General features: G+C 53.1%; 2 protein-coding genes across 2 annotated transcripts; one reads left to right on the top strand and one right to left on the bottom strand.

Moving 5' to 3' along the window:
* Positions 1 to 2,049: 2,049 nt before the first annotated feature.
* Positions 2,050 to 5,972, bottom strand: RPL35 (ribosomal protein L35). The gene is made up of 4 exons (XM_063082044.1): positions 5,896 to 5,972; positions 5,429 to 5,565; positions 4,037 to 4,118; positions 2,050 to 2,225 (listed from the first exon to the last, which is right to left on the bottom strand). The coding sequence occupies exons 1-4, from the start codon at positions 5,896 to 5,898 to the stop codon at positions 2,076 to 2,078; spliced, it is 372 nt and encodes a 123-aa protein (XP_062938114.1). The 5' UTR covers positions 5,899 to 5,972; the 3' UTR covers positions 2,050 to 2,075.
* Positions 5,973 to 9,189: 3,217 nt separating this feature from the next.
* Positions 9,190 to 17,378, top strand: ARPC5L (actin related protein 2/3 complex subunit 5 like). Its single transcript, XM_063081990.1, has 4 exons — positions 9,190 to 9,486; positions 13,855 to 13,926; positions 14,834 to 15,010; positions 16,509 to 17,378. Exons 1-4 carry the CDS (start codon positions 9,337 to 9,339, stop codon positions 16,569 to 16,571), a joined length of 462 nt encoding a protein of 153 aa, XP_062938060.1. The 5' UTR covers positions 9,190 to 9,336; the 3' UTR covers positions 16,572 to 17,378.
* The last annotated feature ends 164 nt before the right edge of the window (positions 17,379 to 17,542 follow it).

The raw sequence follows: 17,542 nt of genomic DNA, 5'->3' as shown, positions 1-17,542 counted from the left end.
TGGGCTGGTGCCGGCAGGTCACCAACGGAATGTGGAAACGGTCAGCTTCAGCCCTGACTCAAAGCAGCTGGCATCAGGTGGCTGGGACAAGCACGTGATGCTTTGGGAGGTGCAGGTATGTGGAGGGGCTGGGGCACACCCTCCACTTGGCTCCCAAGAGGTCATTCCTTGGAGGTCTTGCCCTCCTGGCACAAACCCTCCAGTGCTTCCCCACCACCCAAGCCCACACTGGCTGCCCGACACCCCCCCCACCTGGCTGCAGCGCCCCTTCAGACTCCCCCCAGCCCTACCAGTGCTCGAGCTTCCAGGCCTCGGCACATGTGGTCCCGCCTGCCTGCACTGCCCTCCCTCTCCTGTCAAGGCCCAGGAAGCCCCTCCCCAGACTCTGTGCCGTGCCACATCACCCAGACAGCCCTGCAGGGCCCAGGATCTGGCACCGCAAGGTTTCTGGGCTGACCTCCGCCACCTCTCGCAGCTCAGGGCTCTCTCCTCTAGTCTGGTCAGATGCTGCGCCTTAGTTGGGCACTGTGACTCCGTCCAGAGCAGTGACTTCTCACCCAGTGCAGACTGCCTGGTAAGCCTCATCTCTGCCCTGGCCCCCACCTCGGCAGCCCCCATGTACCACTTTGCCACTTGGAGCTGAGCAGGGGAAGGGCATGGGCTTCCAAGTCCAGCCTCGGAACTAGGAGGCTGAGCATGGGCTTGCTGGTCCAGACTCATGGTAGCTGCCCGCATGTCACTGGTTGCTGGGACTCCACCTTGTTCATCTGGGACCTGCGGGTAGGGACCCCAACAGTCTCCCACCAGGAACTAGTGGGCCACAGTGGCAACATCAGCTGCCTGTGCCACTCAGCATCTGGCATCCTGGTAAGTTGAGCTGCCCTGGGTTCCAGGTTGCTCCTTTGCTGGCTGCAAGACCCTAAAAAAGGGTTTCAGGCCACTTTGGAGCCCAGTGAGCATGCAGGCCCTACCCCAAGGGCTCAGAGCTGCCTGCTGTTCAGGTGTCTGGCTCCTGGGACAAGACCATCCACACATGGAAGCCCACAACCAGCAGCCTGCCTGTCCAGCTCAAGGGCCATGTCACCTGGGTGAAGAGCATAGCTTTCTCCCCCGATGAGTCGCAGTTGGCCAGTGCTGGCTACTTCCGCTTGGTAACCACCCCAACCCCTCACAGTGCCAACCCCATGCCCCTCCTGCTCCCTCCCTGAGCACTCTATTTCTAGAATTGTCTGCATCGTCATTCGCCCTAACTAGGAGGGAGCAAGGTGCTAGTCTGGTATCTAATAGCCTACACTAAGGTCTGGGCCAGCCCAAGTGGTGGTGGCATTGACATTTCTATGACCTGAAGAGCTTCAGGCAAAAGGAAACTTCTGCACTTAAATTAGTGTCAGATACTATGCTGAGCATTTAAGACACTGCAGACGACAAAACCTAGAACAAGAGGCTAAAATGAATTGCCTGGGACTCACCCAGACATGATTTCAAAGATGCCAGACTGCCTGAGGCTCATCTCCCTACCTGTTTTTACTTCCAGGTCAAAATCTGGGACTGCAACACAGGAAAGTGCCTGGAGACCTTGAAGGTGAGGCCTGTGGCTGCAGCACCAGAGGGAGCAGGGGAAGCCCCCCACCCCACCCCCAGGGGTAGGCAGGACTTGCACCCCCAGAACCCCATACTGTGCTTTGGCAGGGAGTCCTGGATGTGGCCCATGCCTGTGCCTTCACCCCAGATGGGAAACTCTTGGTGTCTGGAGCTGCTGATCAGGCAAGAAGCCAAGTCCACCATAAGACCAAACGACCCAGGGCCCCTCGAGTTTAATACGACAGCCCTCAGACCTCACCCCCTCCCTGCCAAGGGTGCACAGACGGGGCTGTTCCATGCCACAGGCCCAAAGTAACCAGCAGGGCAGTCAGTACATCACTGTGGCGGGGGCTGTGCCAGCCCCACACCGGGGCAGCTTCCTGGAACCCATCAGATAGGGCCCACCAGCCTCAGCCCCCATCCCATCTCTCCAGCCCGGTCTGTGGAAATAACACACTTGGCAGCGCCTGCCAGTTTCGCGTTTATTGGCGCCGTCAGGCCTTGACCGCGAACTTCCGCAGCGGGTACAGCCGTTCCTTCCGCTGCTGCTTCTTGGTCTTCAGGTTCTCCTCGTGCTTGTTGAGCCTGCGCCGCATGGCACGCGTTTTCTTGGGCCGCAGGTCCAGGGGCTTGTACTTCTTGCCCTGGGAGAGGAAGCGTGGAGGAACTTGAGGACCGGGGTTTCAGGAGCTGCTGCAGGAGCTAAAGGAGCCTGGGAGGGCACAGGGGACGCGGGGAAGGATGGAGGGAGGGAGCCAGTTGGGATGGGGAAGTTGATTTGTAGTGTGAGGAGTTGTAGGACGTCCAGTGTCACTCAGCAAGGGCCACCAATCTGGGGCTAGGTCAACAGGCTATTCGCTAGCTCACTTATTTCCCCAAATCCCAGGCTGGTGGGGCCATCTCCATTTTACGTAAATCTACTGAATTACTGGGCTCAGAGACACCCACTTCTCAGCAAGGCTGTGGCAGGCCCGGAGCCTGCGCCTCAGTGGTCTGCCTCCCAACCCCGTGCTCCTTCCACTTGCCGACTCCCAGTCAGGCAGGAGTCAAAGCTGCACCACCACCCAACAAGGGGTATGCGGCACCCCCCAAGTCCCAGGGTGCTTATTCTTCCTTGGCTTCAAGTTACACGTGCTAGTGCAGATGGGAGTTGAGGCAGGGCGGGAGACACCTGGAGGGTCTGCCAAGTGTTACTTGTGATAGCACTCCCACATAACAATGAGCCTCAGAGGAGGATCTGGCTTGGCCAAGGTCATCCTGCCAGGAGAGGCAATGCCCTTTTCCTGCTTTGGGACCCTGGCACCACTCCTGCCCAAAGCTTTCAAAGAACTATCATCTGTTCAGCCTTGGCTCCCACTCCTCCCACTCATTCCTGCTCCATGTGCTCCCAGCCAAGGGTTCTAGACTTAAGGTGGCTCTCACTGGTCTCTTCTTTGTTCTGCAAAGGTCCCCTGGACCCTCTACAGGACATGGTCCTATGCTGGGTGCTGGCCTCCCTGCCCAAGGGGCTCCCAGCCCAGCAGGGAAGACAGAACAAGCAGTGCATCGGTGGGGAGGAGGGAAGAATTAAGGAAGACTTCTCTTAAAAACTGGCACCAGCCTCAAAGGCAAGCACTGTGGCTGTGAGCTGAAAGGACAGGAAGCAGAGCATGCACAGGAGCCCTGAAGAATGTCACAGCAGGCTCCTCCTGGAAACTGCCAACAGCCTGGAGGGGCAGGCGTGCACATGAGGTAAGAAGGGATTCTGAGAGCACCAAGCCCCTGCAGGTGGGCAGAGAACTGCAGAAAGAAGCCACGCATGACAATGAAGGAGGGCCCGGGAAGATACTGGAGGCAGGAAAGTCTTCGTCTACCCACACCCCTCATATTGACTGCTACGGGTCTGGCCTTTGTCCTTTTCCAACTTACTAATCTCCCTTAGAACTCTGCTGCCCAACAGAGCAGCCACTAGCCACATGAAGTTGCTTACATTAAAAATGAGTTATTTAAGTCACTGTAGCCACATGTGAACACCTATGAAATTCTCCCAGGAGCACTCAATCCGGCCCTCCGCAAGTCATGGTTTGGAACCTAGGCCCATCACTCCACTGACTGTAGGGAACCTGGGTAGCCTAACCTCTCAACCTCTCTAAGCCTTGGGGTCCTCATCTAAAAAATGACAATGTCAGGTACTTGGCAGTGACTGACACACAGTAAGTGCCAACGAGAGAGTGTTACAACATTTAAACAGTTAATTCCCATAAACTGCCCCAGCTCAATCAGCTGGGAAGGCTGGATTCCAAACCCAAGTCTCCAGCCAGACCCCCACCACACCACTGTCTTGTGACATCTGCAGCATGAGGAAGTGCAGCCTCAGTCCCACATGCCCCAGCAGGAGAACCACTTCACAATGCCCCCTGGCCAGGGGAGGGCTAGAACTTAATTTCGTGCAGCCAACGTCCTCGCCTAGACTCACCTTGTAGAATTTCCTGAGGTTTTCTTTCTGAGTCTGGTTAATGACGGTGAGAACGCGAGCGATGGATTTGCGGACAACTCGACTACAAAACAGAGACATCAGTGAAGATGATGAAGACACACAGCACTCCCCGAGACATCTCGTTCAGGGCTGACACTGTCACAGGCCAGGGGCAGTGGTGGCATTCCCCACCAGCCCATCCATATTCATTCAGAAGGAAGGTGCTATTTGAGTGAGATCTGTGGACAGTACGTAGAGGGCCTGGGGATGGGCACCCCATAAATGGGGACAGGGAGTGGATGGCTGACGAATCCAGAGCTTTTGAGCTGTGAAGCGTTCATTGAGAGGGAAGTAAAGGCTTAAGAAAAACTACAGGTTGAGGGCCGGCCCATGGCTCACGTGGGAAAGCGTGGTGCTGACAACGCCAAGTCAAGGGTTAAGATCCCCTTACCAGTCGGTCTTTTAAACAAAAAGAAAAACTGCAGGTTGGAGGTGAGCAGAACTGGAAAAGACCCACCAGGCCAAGAATGTATCCTGAGAGTTAGGAAGACCTAAACCAATGGCAATCTAAATGAGCGATGCAGTGGGTCATGCCTCAAGCTGGGCACACAGACCAGCTTAAGGAAGCAAAGGAGACGCCACTCAGGAGGGAGCAATGAAACATTTGGCAAGTCAATTTGTAGTTATGTTGAACATGAACCACATTAGGGGATGAGAGAGTCACCCAGTAGACGGCTGGTAAACATGGTCCGGAGGATTCAGCATATAACTTTGCTATTTGTCCCCCAACTCATTCACTCCCCCCACCCCCGCAGGAAGGTTGTGGGATGGGGAGATGGGACAGAGGGCAGCACTCATTTTATAAAAGAGGGGAAAATTCCTCTGGGAGGTGAGCCAACCTATGGATCGGGTAGGATATGGCAGAAGTGGAATTTGTACCCAGGTCGACTGACTCCTAACCCATCTTACTTTCACAAGTCTCCTTAATTCTTATCCACATAAATCAAAGGTTACCCTACAACTCAAGTAAGGGGTACAGGGCACCCACCTACCAAGTGGCGGAAAGTGTGCGAAAAAATCAAGCGCTGGTGGAAGGTGGTGGCAAAGGGTACTGCTAGGCTTGCGGAGGCAGCATTAAGACGGGTCTTCAGGGATGCCCAGTTCTTTCTCCAGCCGGAGGAACCGAGCACGGGCACTCCGGACAAAGGGACCCCAGGTCGAAGGCGGGGAGGAGGGGAGGCACACAGCAGCCTCCCACGCGGCGCAGGGCTACTCTGCGTGAGCACCCAGACGGTCCTTAAGCTCACGCTCGCAAACGTAAACTCACAAACGCTCCAACGCACGCGTGTCCCCCACCCCCAGCGGGCCGTGGTCCGGCCGACGGTCACTTACATCTTGGACAGCTTGGACGCCGCGCCGCCTGTCACTTTGGCGACACGCAGCTGAGACAGCTCCACCTTCAGGTCGTCCAGCTGTTTCAGCAGCTCCTCCTTCTTCTTGCCACGAAGGTCCCGAGCCTTAATCTTGGCCTGCGCTCGAGAAAGGGGCTGGGTCGGACACCCCGAGAGGCCATCTCCCCTCTACCCGCGCCGTGGCCCACCACGAGCGCCCCGGGGGCCAGCCTGGGCTCAGCACCTCGACCCCCAGGCCGAGCCGCCACCCTCATTCCGCAGACTGGAAGACGCGGGCCCGAGCCCGGCAGGGAGACGGCGGAGGGGGTGTGCGGGGGCGCCAGGCCACCCAAGCCGCGATCCACGGGCCCGGCTGTCAGATGGGATCCCGGGGCTCATCCCGCACATCGCCAGCCCAGCCCCCGCGCCCCACGGCGCTCGGATGGCGCCCGATTCCTTTGCCCTCACCATGCCTGCCAGAGCCGCCACCGCCGCCTCTGGCTCAGAGGGAAAGAGGAAGGGGCGGGGCTGACCTCTGCAACTGCTGCCGGGTGGCGACGGGCGCGGCCAATGGCGCCGCGGCGGGAGGGGCTGGCTCCGCCCCTTCCTCCCTCGCCCCCGGGTGCCCGCCTCTTCCCGGCGACGCGGGCTACCTAGGTCGGCGTGGGCCCCTGAGCGGCTCACCTGGGGAGACGGAGGCCCAGGGTGGGCTGGTGGCTTTCCGGAGATGGAGCAGTGAGGGACTGAAATTCGTCCATTCATTCATTCATTCACTGGGGAAACTGCGGAGCTCGCGGTCTGTGCCGCTGTGAGCCAGACGCCGGGGTGCAGAGGGAACGAGGGCTGAGGATTTTCACAGATGAAACAATGCGCCCTGCCTTGGAGGAATGTTAAATGCGAGCTGGGCTGGGAGGGCTGGTGTCAGCTGTAACCCAACTCCATAAATGTTCTGGTGGAATCTGCAGGCGGCAGTGGAAAGAGCTTTTTTATAGCCTTTTTTCAGTGAGTCCGACTGGGTTTCAAATTCTTGCTCTGTTGCCAGGGAGCGGTTGAGACTCTTGGCTAATCCCTTCTCTCCGGAGTCTCAGTTTTCTCACCTGTGAAATGGGGTATTTATGAGGATTAGAGAAGTCACATGTAAAGCTCTTAGTACAAGACATGTTGCATAACAATCGCTCAAAATATCGGCGGTATTAACGTTCCCAGTGGAACAAACACTTGAATGGGGTCCCGAAAATTAAATGGGAATTCACAAACTGGGGAAGGTGTCAAGCTTCCTGATTGGGTAGTTCCACTGCTGCCCTAACTAGCAGGCGTTAATCAGTACTCCAGTGTCACTCCATTGCCATTAACAAAGACACACTATCTCTTAGGGCTCTGGTTAAAGTCAGGTTGTCCTACTGTTGCTTTCACGTGTCGCCTTCTCCGGGGAGTCTTCTCCCAACCCTTTATGGGTAGCAATCTCCCTTTCTGTCCCAGGCCCTCTGTGCAATCCTCTCTTTTGCCCCAAACATAGTGAGTTGAAATGATGTGTTTATGGGTCTATCTCCACAGCCAACCTGGAAGTTTCCTGGCGGGTAACCATGGCCAACACCTGTTTCGGTTTTCCTAGTTTCTAGGCCCAGCACATGGATGCTTTTTGGATGAATGAATTAATGAGCCTTGCCGCAAACCATGATGAGTCAGGTTTCTAGGAGAAGGAGTGATAAGAGTAGTGAAAAGAAAGCAGAGGGCAATCTTTGCATGAATTATAGCCTTAAATGGAAATCTAATGGTGCATGGGAGCTTTGCTCTCCTATTTTTCAAAAGCTTCTATTTCTACTAGAGTTAATAATCGTGTACATATTTTTTTGAGCTTGAAATAATCTGTGACTTCCCTGTTTCTCTCAATTGCTATATGTAATCCTCCAGCAAAGCCCGAAGGCTCTACCTTCAAAATATACCTGACTTGTTCCCACCACCTCTATTGGCACCTGCCTGGCCTGAGCTACCATTGCCTATCACCAGGACCATTGGCGTCACATCCTAAATCACCTAATTTAGCTCTAGATCCTAGATGTGTTCTCAATACACCTGCTATAGGGCCTCTTTTCAAATTTAACTCAGACCATGTCACTACTCTGCTCAGAATTTCCAGGGCCGTCCCATCTGAGTTAAGACCAAAACCTTTCCTCAGCCTACAGAGCCCTACATCATCTCCTGCTCCCCCATCTCATCTCTTCTCTCTTCTGCTGCAGCATGGCCTTGCCGTTTCTGGAGTACATTGAGCCCGCCCCACCTCTGGGCCTTTGCTTGGCTCCCTCCTTCATTTCCTTCAGGTCCCTGTTTAGTGTCACCTTCTCTGACCACTTATCTAAGGTACTCCAGGCACTGCATTTTTTTTTCCCCTCTCAGTACTCAGTCATCCCTGACATAGTATAAGGATTTTAAAATTCTGTCTCTGTGACTGGAATGGAAGTCCACGACCATGAACTGGGTCATTATTTCATTCACCAGTTTATTTGAGGCTGTTTCCTTACTTGTAAAATGGGTCACTTCTGGTTTAAAGTTTCTTCTGACCAGGATGTTCTGGGGATACAAACTTCGGCTGACTTGTTGCCTGCCTGAGTCAAAAAGATTTCTTCCCAGGTATCGAGCTGAAATGCAGGTGGGCTTTGCCTGTTTCCAGAACCCCTGAGATTTTTATTCAGTACCTATTTCCTACTGGGGGAGTCTGTATCTTTAGCACCCAAGATTAGGTTGCGTCATAGCCTGGCAATTTTTTTTTTTTGATCTGTAGACATAGTTCAGTGGGTATTCAAAGTAATAAAAATGAGTCACATTTCAACTAGTTTTATTAAAAAGAGTACTCTTAGATGGAAATATGATGAAAATAGTTTTCATACTGTTATACGAAAAGACCAACTTTATCCTAAGGCTAAGGCCACTTAACACCACTCCTTAGGCTCAGGTGCCTAATCCGGGCACCCTAGAGTCGTCCTTGGCTCTGCCCTAACACCCTCCCCCATCTTAGATTTTGAGAATTCTGCTTCCTACCAAGATAGGCCTTTGCAGCCAGGCCCGACTCCTCAGCCTCCAGGACCTCGCCCTTCCTGCCAAGATGGTGGAGGCAGGGTCATCTCCCTCTCCCGGCCACCCGCCAAGGTGAGCGCTGAACACGTGGGGCTGCCGCACTCTCAAGTTAAAACGTCTTCAGCGTCTTGTGATCTCCCTGGATACACTTTAAACCTCTTTAAAGTCTCCCACTCCTTTGACAACAGGGGGTCCCTTCTGTGTACGGGGTACTGGCAACCTCCCTGGGCCAATGTGGTGGCGCTCAAGGCTCCAAGACTTCGGCACCGCCACACACCCCGTCACTCCCCGGAGCATAAGAACTCCTGCTCATCCCTCAGGCCTCAGCTCGAGAGTTTCCCTCCAACAAGCTTGCCCGACCCTGAGAAGCACAGCCGGGGCCTTCTGGGGACGCGGTGTCTCCTCTATGTGGTCAGTGATCACCCCTGGAGTCCGCGGCTTTGCCCGCGCTGGCCCATCCTTGTGCCAGGGGCTCCTCAGAGGCCGGGGGAAGCCGGAGCACTAGGGCAGTTATGGCGCACGCCCCGCAGGCGGGAAGACTGAAGCGCTGTGAAGATGAGAGGAAGGCGGGAGGACTGCTGGGGAGACCCCCCGACATCAACACTCACACAGCCGCAGCTGCGCCCTGAGCGACGTCCACTGGACTCCGCCCCGTCCTGAGGGCACTTCCGGCTCCGGCGGGGCCCGGAAGTGGGCGGGCGGCGGCGGCTGCGCGCGGAGGCGTCGGAGGAGGTGCCGGGCGGCAGTTTCCCGCCCCCGGGCTGCCGCTTCCCGCCCCCGAGCCGGATCCGGTGCCGAGCGGAGCGGAGCCGGCCCAGCGGGCCCCGAGCTCCCGCCATGGCCCGGAACACGCTGTCCTCGCGCTTCCGCCGGGTGGACATCGACGAGTTTGACGAGAACAAATTCGTGGACGAGCAGGAGGAGGCGGCGGCGGCGGCGGCAGAGCCAGGCCCGGACCCTAGCGAGGTGGATGGGCTCCTGCGGCAATATCCTTCCCGACGCGGCGGCACGGCCTTCGCGCTCCCCTCCGGCCCGGCCTTTCCACTTGCCTCATGCCCCCCTCGGGCCCCTCAGGCCCGGCCTCCCGACACCCCTTCCTCCTGACCCCCTCTGGTCACTCTCTCAACTCTTTTCCGATCCTGCTCCCCTCGGGCCACGTTCGCCTCCGTCCTGGGCTCCCCAGTTCCCTCATCCCGGGCCCCCGGCGCCTTCCGCCTCAGCAGCGCATCCCCACGCGGCCCCTGGACCCTGGGGGACAGGCTCCCGGCGCAGCCCCAGAAGCACGCGGGACGCGCCTCCGGCCCGCAGGCCCCTCCCTCCTCCGCGCGGCTCTCCTCTCCCTCCACTAACCCCCTTGCCTCATCCCTTCAGGCTGTCCCTTCCTTGGGCGTCCCATCACTCCATCCCTCCCTTGCAGGAAATAGGGCCATTCAATGGGGCTTTGTCGGCGGGAGGGGCCGAGGTGAGTCCCCGCTTAGGAAGTGAGCGGCTAGGGCTGCTCGGCACCGTCCTCATGGGCTTTCCTGGGCCCGATTGCAGCACAACATGAAAATAGGTGGGGGGATGGGAAGGGGGAAGAAAAGACCTAAGGGGGAAAAAGGCTGCAGCCTTAGTCCAGCTCTGCGGCCTGAGATTGTGCTCCTGCTACCCCGGAGTCAGTCTGACCCTTCAGCTTAATGCCACCCTTTCTCATCTGTTCTCACTTTCCTCGGAACACCTTGGGTCTTGGACCTCGATAGTCTCAGCCCTGCTCAACAAGTGAGTTTAGGCTCCCCACCCAGTACCCTTCTTAGGTAGGAAGAAGTGGAAAAAACTAGTGGTTCAGATCTAAGAAATACCAGACAGTATAAAGTGAAGTGTAAAAGTAGAGCCCCACGACTGGAAATGACTGTTATTGTGACCACAGAAAAAAGGCACTTAGAAAAGATTAAAAATAAAGGTGATTGTCACAGCCTGCTTGGTCCTTTAGCAGTTTGAGCACAGGAAACTGATTTACTTTCACAGGAAGGATTTTTCTTTATTCAAATGGTGTTACAGGAAGCGCGTTCCCCTCCCCCGTACTTGTCAGGGCAGGGTTGGAGGCTCACGCTGTATATAAATCAGGTTCTTGGTGTTCAATCAGTTGACTCAGCTTGGGAAGTCAGGCCCACCTCTTTTGGGAGGAGTCCTGCAGTGCTCCCCTAATATGCCTTTAAAACAAAAACCTTCAGACTTTGTTTGAACAAGAATGTGTTTTCAAAGGTGGAGATTCAAACTTGTATTTCCTGCCCCATCAGGATCACCTCCCTTACTCTGCTGGTTTCATGGGATCATGGGAAGGGCTCCCAGGAGGGAAGGTTGGTTCTGTAGTCTGGTGCAGGGCCTGACTCATGGGCAGTTAGTGGTGAAAGGGCTCCAGGATCAGGCGTTTAGCTCAGGACCCTCATTCCACTGATGAGGAGACCAAGACTTCCTCAGTTACTGCCTTGGTCTTGTTGCTGCAGGCACTTGTTGTAGGTCATGTCTTGGTACTCCCCTGCCTGGTGATAGTCAGATTCCTTGAGGCCGCTTAGAGGCCTAGGCCTAGCATATCCAAGGGATGGTACTTTCTTCACTAATGGCAGTGTCAGAAACCTTGGTACCAGGGAGATGTACCTCTTGGGATTTGGCAAAGGGAGGTTAGTATGAGGAGAACTGAAATCCTGGCAAATGTGTGGCCCAGGTAGGAAGGAGGAAAGAACTAATATTTATGGAGTCCCTACCATGTGCCAAGTATTAGGTCATTGATTTTTTTATTTTTATTTTTTTCCTTGTGGCTGGCAGTATGGGGATCCAAACCCTTGACTTTGGTGTTACCACACTGCACTCTAACCAACTGAGCTAACCAGCCAGCTTGGGAGGTCATTAAATTTAAACCATAAAACTTCTAAGAGTCTTGGGACAGAGGAGAGGGGAGCAGAAAGAGGGGTTGGTTTATTAGCGTGGTGAAGGGCTCTGTCTTAGGGCCACACAGGGAAGTGTGTTATGGTGGGAAATCACACCAACCACACAGACCCAGCTCTAATCATGCTCTAGCTGTGTGACCCTGGATAGGTCACATACCCTCTCCCAACCGCAGCATCCTCCTCTGTTAAATGGAAGACAGCTATGCTGGCCTAATAGGTTCCATGGGAGCATCATGGGACAACATCAGCATCACTGGACACAGCAAGTGTCTCGGATGTGCAGCTTGGGTCTGCAGGTAGAGTGGCAACAAGGGATTAAAGAAAGAGCTTGGGTTTGAAGGCCAGCTGGACAGCTTAGCTTTGTGACTGTGGGCAGGTAATTTGCCTTCCCCTGAGCTTCACTTTCATTGCCTTTAAAATGGGAATAGTTATTCTTTTTGCAAAGGGTTTTTTGGGATGAGATGTGTGAAAGCACCTGATCTTGTGGTGGTTTAAGATAGTTACAGGGCGGGCCCGTGGCTCACTCGGGAGAGTGTGGTGCTGATAATACCAAGGCCACGGGTTTGGATCCCTATATAGGGATGGCCGGTTGGCTCACTTGGGAGAGCATGGTGCTGACAACACCAAGTCAAGGGTTAAGATCACCTTACTGGTCATCTTTTTTAATAAAATAAGTTCCTTTTCTCCTTCAGTGAAGCAGCTTCTGGTTCACTGGAGCAGGGATCTATCCGGAGCAGTGATTTTGAGCAATTTTGCACCTCCACCTCACCCCCACCCCCCCACCCCCTGGAAATTCAGAAATGTTTGGAGATACTTTGATTGTCACAACTTAGGAGTGTTATTGGGATCTAGTGGATAGAGGCCAGGGATGCTGCTGAGCATCCTACAATGCACAGGACAGCCCCACATCAGAGAATTATCCAGTCTAAATGTCAGTAGTGTCATGGTTGAGAAAGGTCTAGAGGAGTGCAAGGTCTGGGCAGGGTTCCCCTAGCCTCCACAGTGTGTTCTCTAAAGCCAGCTGAGTGTGGAGGCCAGCTTCATAAGTGACATGTGATTGCAGGGATGCCATCATTGCTCCCCAGATCTCTCTGCCTGCTGAAGGCCTTTATCTGTCAATGGAGGTAGTGGTTGCTTGACAGACCAGTGCTAAAGCAGTGACTTTTTTCCTCCCATGGACTAGGTATATGATCCTTGCCTTTGCCCGTCCATTTTCTGAACGATTTTTGTTTGCCAGCTGTGCTAGGTTTAAGTGAAGAGCAAGCTAGCTTGCATTTCCTGTTAAGCCTCTGGGACCTTGCTTATTGCTTAGGGGACACCAAATTGGAAAAGAGTTATGAGGTAGAGGTTATCAGTGGCTGATAACGGACCAGCCCTTGTTTGGCTAGGGAAAAGGAATTTCAAAGCTGAAAGATGGGAGGGGGTGGGCTGCCTCTGGAATGTGGAACATAGATCGGAGCCAAGCAGGGACCTGGGGAATCGGGGCTGGGAGTGGCTCGCTAGTGGCGTAGACCCAGCTTAGTCAAGATGGAGCCCACACTAGGGAAGCCAGGAGATTCAGCTTTGCTCCGGAGGCTCTGTTCACATGTGGGGATTGGTGCATGAACAGGAGTAGAAACCTGATTGGGCAGAAGCCATTCCTTGTTCTATTTTTGAAGCTTTTTGGCTGAAGCCAGTTTTTTCACATGAGGAAATGAAAGTTGGCTGATGTAATTTAGCTTAAAATAGGTGTCACCTTTGGGGACCTAACTCAGATTGCAATTTTCTTTTGCCTGCTGGGCATTCAGATCTCAGCAAAGAATGTGGTATCAGGATGCAACTAAGACTGGTGGAGGCATCGTCTGGTTTTGTTGGCAGAAATTTCTTTTAGATTAATAAATTCCCCTCCTGGTAGCAGTTGGTACCTCACTGACCTGGGTAGGTCTTGGAAGATAGAAGTTTTAGCACACTTTAATTTCTTTAGTAGTTTTTTATGGATGGAGAGTTAGGAGACCTCTTAGGAGACCTCCGTTTGTGCCTTCATTCTTCCCTTTTTAGAATGAGAATATGATAATGACCTCCAGTTCACGAGCACGTTGCCATGAGGTCCAGTAGGGCAGATACAGTGCCCACCACTGAGCCAGGTGCAAGGGAGCTCAGTCAGACTTTACTGCAGGTTACCTCTCAAGGGCAGTTGCTTTGGTGGGGAAGGTTTAAGAGGAAGTAGAAATAGGAGTTTACAGGGTTGGCAGAAGTGCCCTCCACCCTCCCTGTGGCTCAGGAAAGCCCAGGTTGTCAAGAGGCTCTGCCCACCTGGAAGCCACCAGTGGAAGGTGGGTGGTATGGATAAGATCCCATTTGATTGCTCTCTTGAGCTGTTGTTGAAGTAAGTTCATTAATGAAATCATGGACATGCTCGAGCCTAGTCATCCTTAACTGGTGGTGATGCACAGGGGACATGCTCCGGGCATTTCATGCAGCCTTGAGGAACTCTCCTGTCAACACCAAGAATCAAGCTGTGAAGGTAAAGGGGGTCACACTGCAGCTGTCTTTGCTGGGTGGTGTTGGGACCTGTCTCCCCAGCTGGAACAGGCAGCACCTGTTCCATCTCTGTATGAGTGGGAGTGAGTTGGCACTGGGCAGTGCTTCCATGGAAGCTTCCTGGCACTCCCCAGATGTTGAGGCTCCTCTGACATCAAAGCTGTCAGTATTTATAGTAAAAGCTCCCCAAAGAAACATCCACTTCTTCCCAGGGTCTCATGAGGTGAGAAGTCAGCCCAGCCCCTGCTGAGTAACAAAACAGATAAATTAGATTGCCATGGGGGACTTATCAGTGGTTATGCTTTTATAGGCTATTGAATAGGCTTTATCTGCGGAAGGACTTTAAATGCTTTAAAGATTTCCTGTCTTTTAAAAACTAGCTGAAAAGATCCAGGTGTGCTTTACTGCACCACTGAGGCTGTCTGAAATTTGGCCCAGGGAAAGGGTTCTCCCTGCATCTGGGATTCTGGCATCTGCACCTTCACAAAGGTGGAGAGAAATGTCCCCTCTGTTACTGGGTATGATGCAGAAGGAAGCTGCAGCCAAGAAAACCTGTTTTATAAAAAAAAAATAGACATTGACCGTTGTAATCCTGTGGAGTCTAAGGCCTTGCTGATGTCTTAAAAAATGTGATGCTTGTCTCTAGTAAGCCACTTACTCCTCTCCAAATAAGTGGAATAACTTATTGTCATGAATAAGGGATACCTTGAAATTTAAACCAATAAAAGAATTTTAGCCTTTTTTTCCCAGCCATCTTAGATGAATTAGAAATTGGGCAGTGTCTGGTGAGTTCTGACCACTTGGTGTGGTGTTCCTGTGCCCACGGTAGGGTACGTGGATGTGCCCGAGCTGTGGCTCTGGACCTCACTCCCTTTCTTTTTCCTCTGTAGGAACGAGCCCAGGGCGTGGTCCTGAAAGTGCTCACAAACTTTAAGAGCAGTGAAATTGAACAGGCTGTGCAGTCGCTGGACAGAAACGGCATTGATTTATTAATGAAGTACATTTATAAAGGGTTTGAGAAGCCCACAGAAAATAGCAGCGCAGTGTTACTCCAGTGGCATGAAAAGGTATGTGAACACATTGCTCCCTGCAGGCAGCCCACCGACTTACCCTAGGGTTCACATCAGCAGGCCACATTTTCCAGAACAAACACAGGACAGTCTCATAGGCATATGAGGAAAGGGGACATCTGATCACTTGCCTCTCCCAAGGAAGCACCTGGTAGGGATCTACTGTCTCTGGTAATTGCAGCTGTTTTTGCTCTTTAGCTGATGAATGCAAGGCAGGACAGGGTACCCTTGGTGCAGGACTTGGAGGGAGATGACATGGCATGGCAAGGTAGACAGGGAGTCCTAGGTAGGCGGAAGGCTTGCTGGTTGGTTGGGGCTTCATGAGAATTTCTTTGCATTGGTGGAGGCAGCTGCTGAGGAGAGGGAGTTTTTTGGGGGGCTGGGGGAGGTGTCTTAGAAATGCAGGCTGAGCCCTCCAGCCAGCTTTGAGGGCTTCCTGCCATGCCCTCAGCCTCACCAGGCCAGAGGGGCAGTGGGCAGACTCCTTGACAGTCAGTTAATATGGCCTTCATCCACCTGAAGCAGAAAAGGCTGTGTCTGCCTTTCACTTGGGTCAGTACAAGAGCAAAGCATTTTGTCAAGCCTGTGTCCTTTGTGCCACTATGTCCCCCTTCCCCGCCACCCCCAGTAGCACAGAAAGCATGCCTACCACTAAAGGACACCAGACTATTGCTAACACACCGTCCTTCCTGAGAGGCTCAGTGTTGAGTTTGAAGAGTCTTTCTCTTTTTTTTTTTTTTTTTTTTTTTAAAAAGATGACCGGTAAGGGGATCTTAACCCTTGACTTGGTGTTGTCAGCACCACGCTCAGCCAGCGAGCTAACCGGCCATCCCTATATGGGATCTGAACCCGGGGCCTTGGTGTTCTCAACACCGCACTCTCCCGAGTGAGCCACGGGCCGGCCCATGAAGAGTCTTTCTCTTAACTGGTGGGTCAGTCCCTTGAGGCAGCTTAGGTGCTGCGCTGTGGCTTCTGGTCCTGCTGGTGGGCTGCTGTGCCTACTCAGCCTCCCCAGCCTCCCCTCTCTCTGCCTGGGCTCAGTAGGTGAGGGTGGCTGTGGTGCTCGGGAAAGTGAGCAGGCCCTCTGCGTAGTGCAGAGGCCAGGCCCTTTCATCCCTTTAAGGGGACTTGGTGCCAGCCCTATTGGCAGGTGGCTTGCAGCGGGCTGGTGGGCTTCTCCGTACCTAGGGCAGTGCTGGCAGGTGGGTAACAATGAGCTTGTCAGAAGGGAAACCTGATGGGCTCTGCCGCATGTGCTTGGTGAGTGTTCTTAAGCCAGTTCTGCCTCAAGAGCTGGCACCTCTCGGGACCCTTGGCTCCAAGGACAGGGCTCCTTCCCTAGAACATGGGCTCTGTTACAGGAATCCTTTTTCAGAGGGTCTGTGGCATGGTGGGATCTAGGTCAAGGAGTGCATGGTTCCATCTCCCTGGCAAGCTAGGCTCCCCTTGGCCAGCCAGGTCTCATTTAACATGTTTCCTTTCCGTGCCCCCACAGGCCTTAGCAGTAGGAGGACTAGGCTCCATTATAAGAGTTCTTACAGCAAGAAAGACTGTTTAAAAAAAAAAAAAAAGACTCATGTTACCTTGAGAAGAATTTTGGATGCCCAGGCTGGTGAAGAAGGAATTGACAATGGACCATCTTCCTAGGAAGTCCCTATTAAACTATTTCAGGACATGAATCCTCTGACATGTATTTTATTTTCAAGGTGGAGGGAGAAATCGTCTTACTGTTTTCTAAATCCTTTGCAGGATCTGATAGTCTATGCCTTTGTGTACGAGTAATGCAGAACTGACAATTTTGACTGTCTACCAGAGTGGCTGGCCAGTGCTGGTCAGATGTACCTGTGTGTACTGCCTGTTTAAAATGGGGGCGGGATGACTGGGGCAGGTGCAGATCTGAGGGCTGTGGTAAAAGAGAGAGCTTGTTTTCTGAAGTGGAAAAAACCTGAGAGTTTGTACAGACATCCTGTCTTCCCAGCGAAGGCGGACTCTCTTGGGTTCATTGTAAAGTGCCTGCTGCATCAATAAAGCTCTTGGCTTATTAGTATATACATTGCGGTGTGTTTCATGTATGTAAAAAAATGATAATGAATGGGATGGTAACGAATGAGAGTTCAACTGTTCTGGAAATTCCATGTCGAGAGGGAGTAGGTGTGTGTCCCTCTTAGCTGTCCCTGGGGAGCGAGCCTGGCAATCTACAGGTCCTCTTGTCACAGCAGTGTGCTAAATAAGCCTCAGCTACAGTGCTACTGGCTATATGGAGAGGCGTTTTGCTAAATAACTATTTATTGTTTCTTACTCCTTTGATTGTATGTAATTTTGGAGCTTATTTAATTTAATAAAGTGCCAAGCATTTAATAATTGATCAAGGCTTTAAAAGTCTTTAGTCTGTGTGATTGCACTTGGAGTCTGGAGGGTGGGCCTCAGGTATGGCTGGTCACCACCTGCTGATGCCGGGTCTGCTGTGCTGCAGACTGCTGCCTTGCAAGTTGTCTTTAAGGAACTAAATGCCAGAAACAGGTAGTGATC

This window comes from Cynocephalus volans, chromosome 17 (assembly GCF_027409185.1).
Source record: "Cynocephalus volans isolate mCynVol1 chromosome 17, mCynVol1.pri, whole genome shotgun sequence".
NCBI lineage: Eukaryota > Metazoa > Chordata > Mammalia > Dermoptera > Cynocephalidae > Cynocephalus > Cynocephalus volans.
This window is presented reverse-complemented; position numbering and strand designations above follow the sequence as displayed.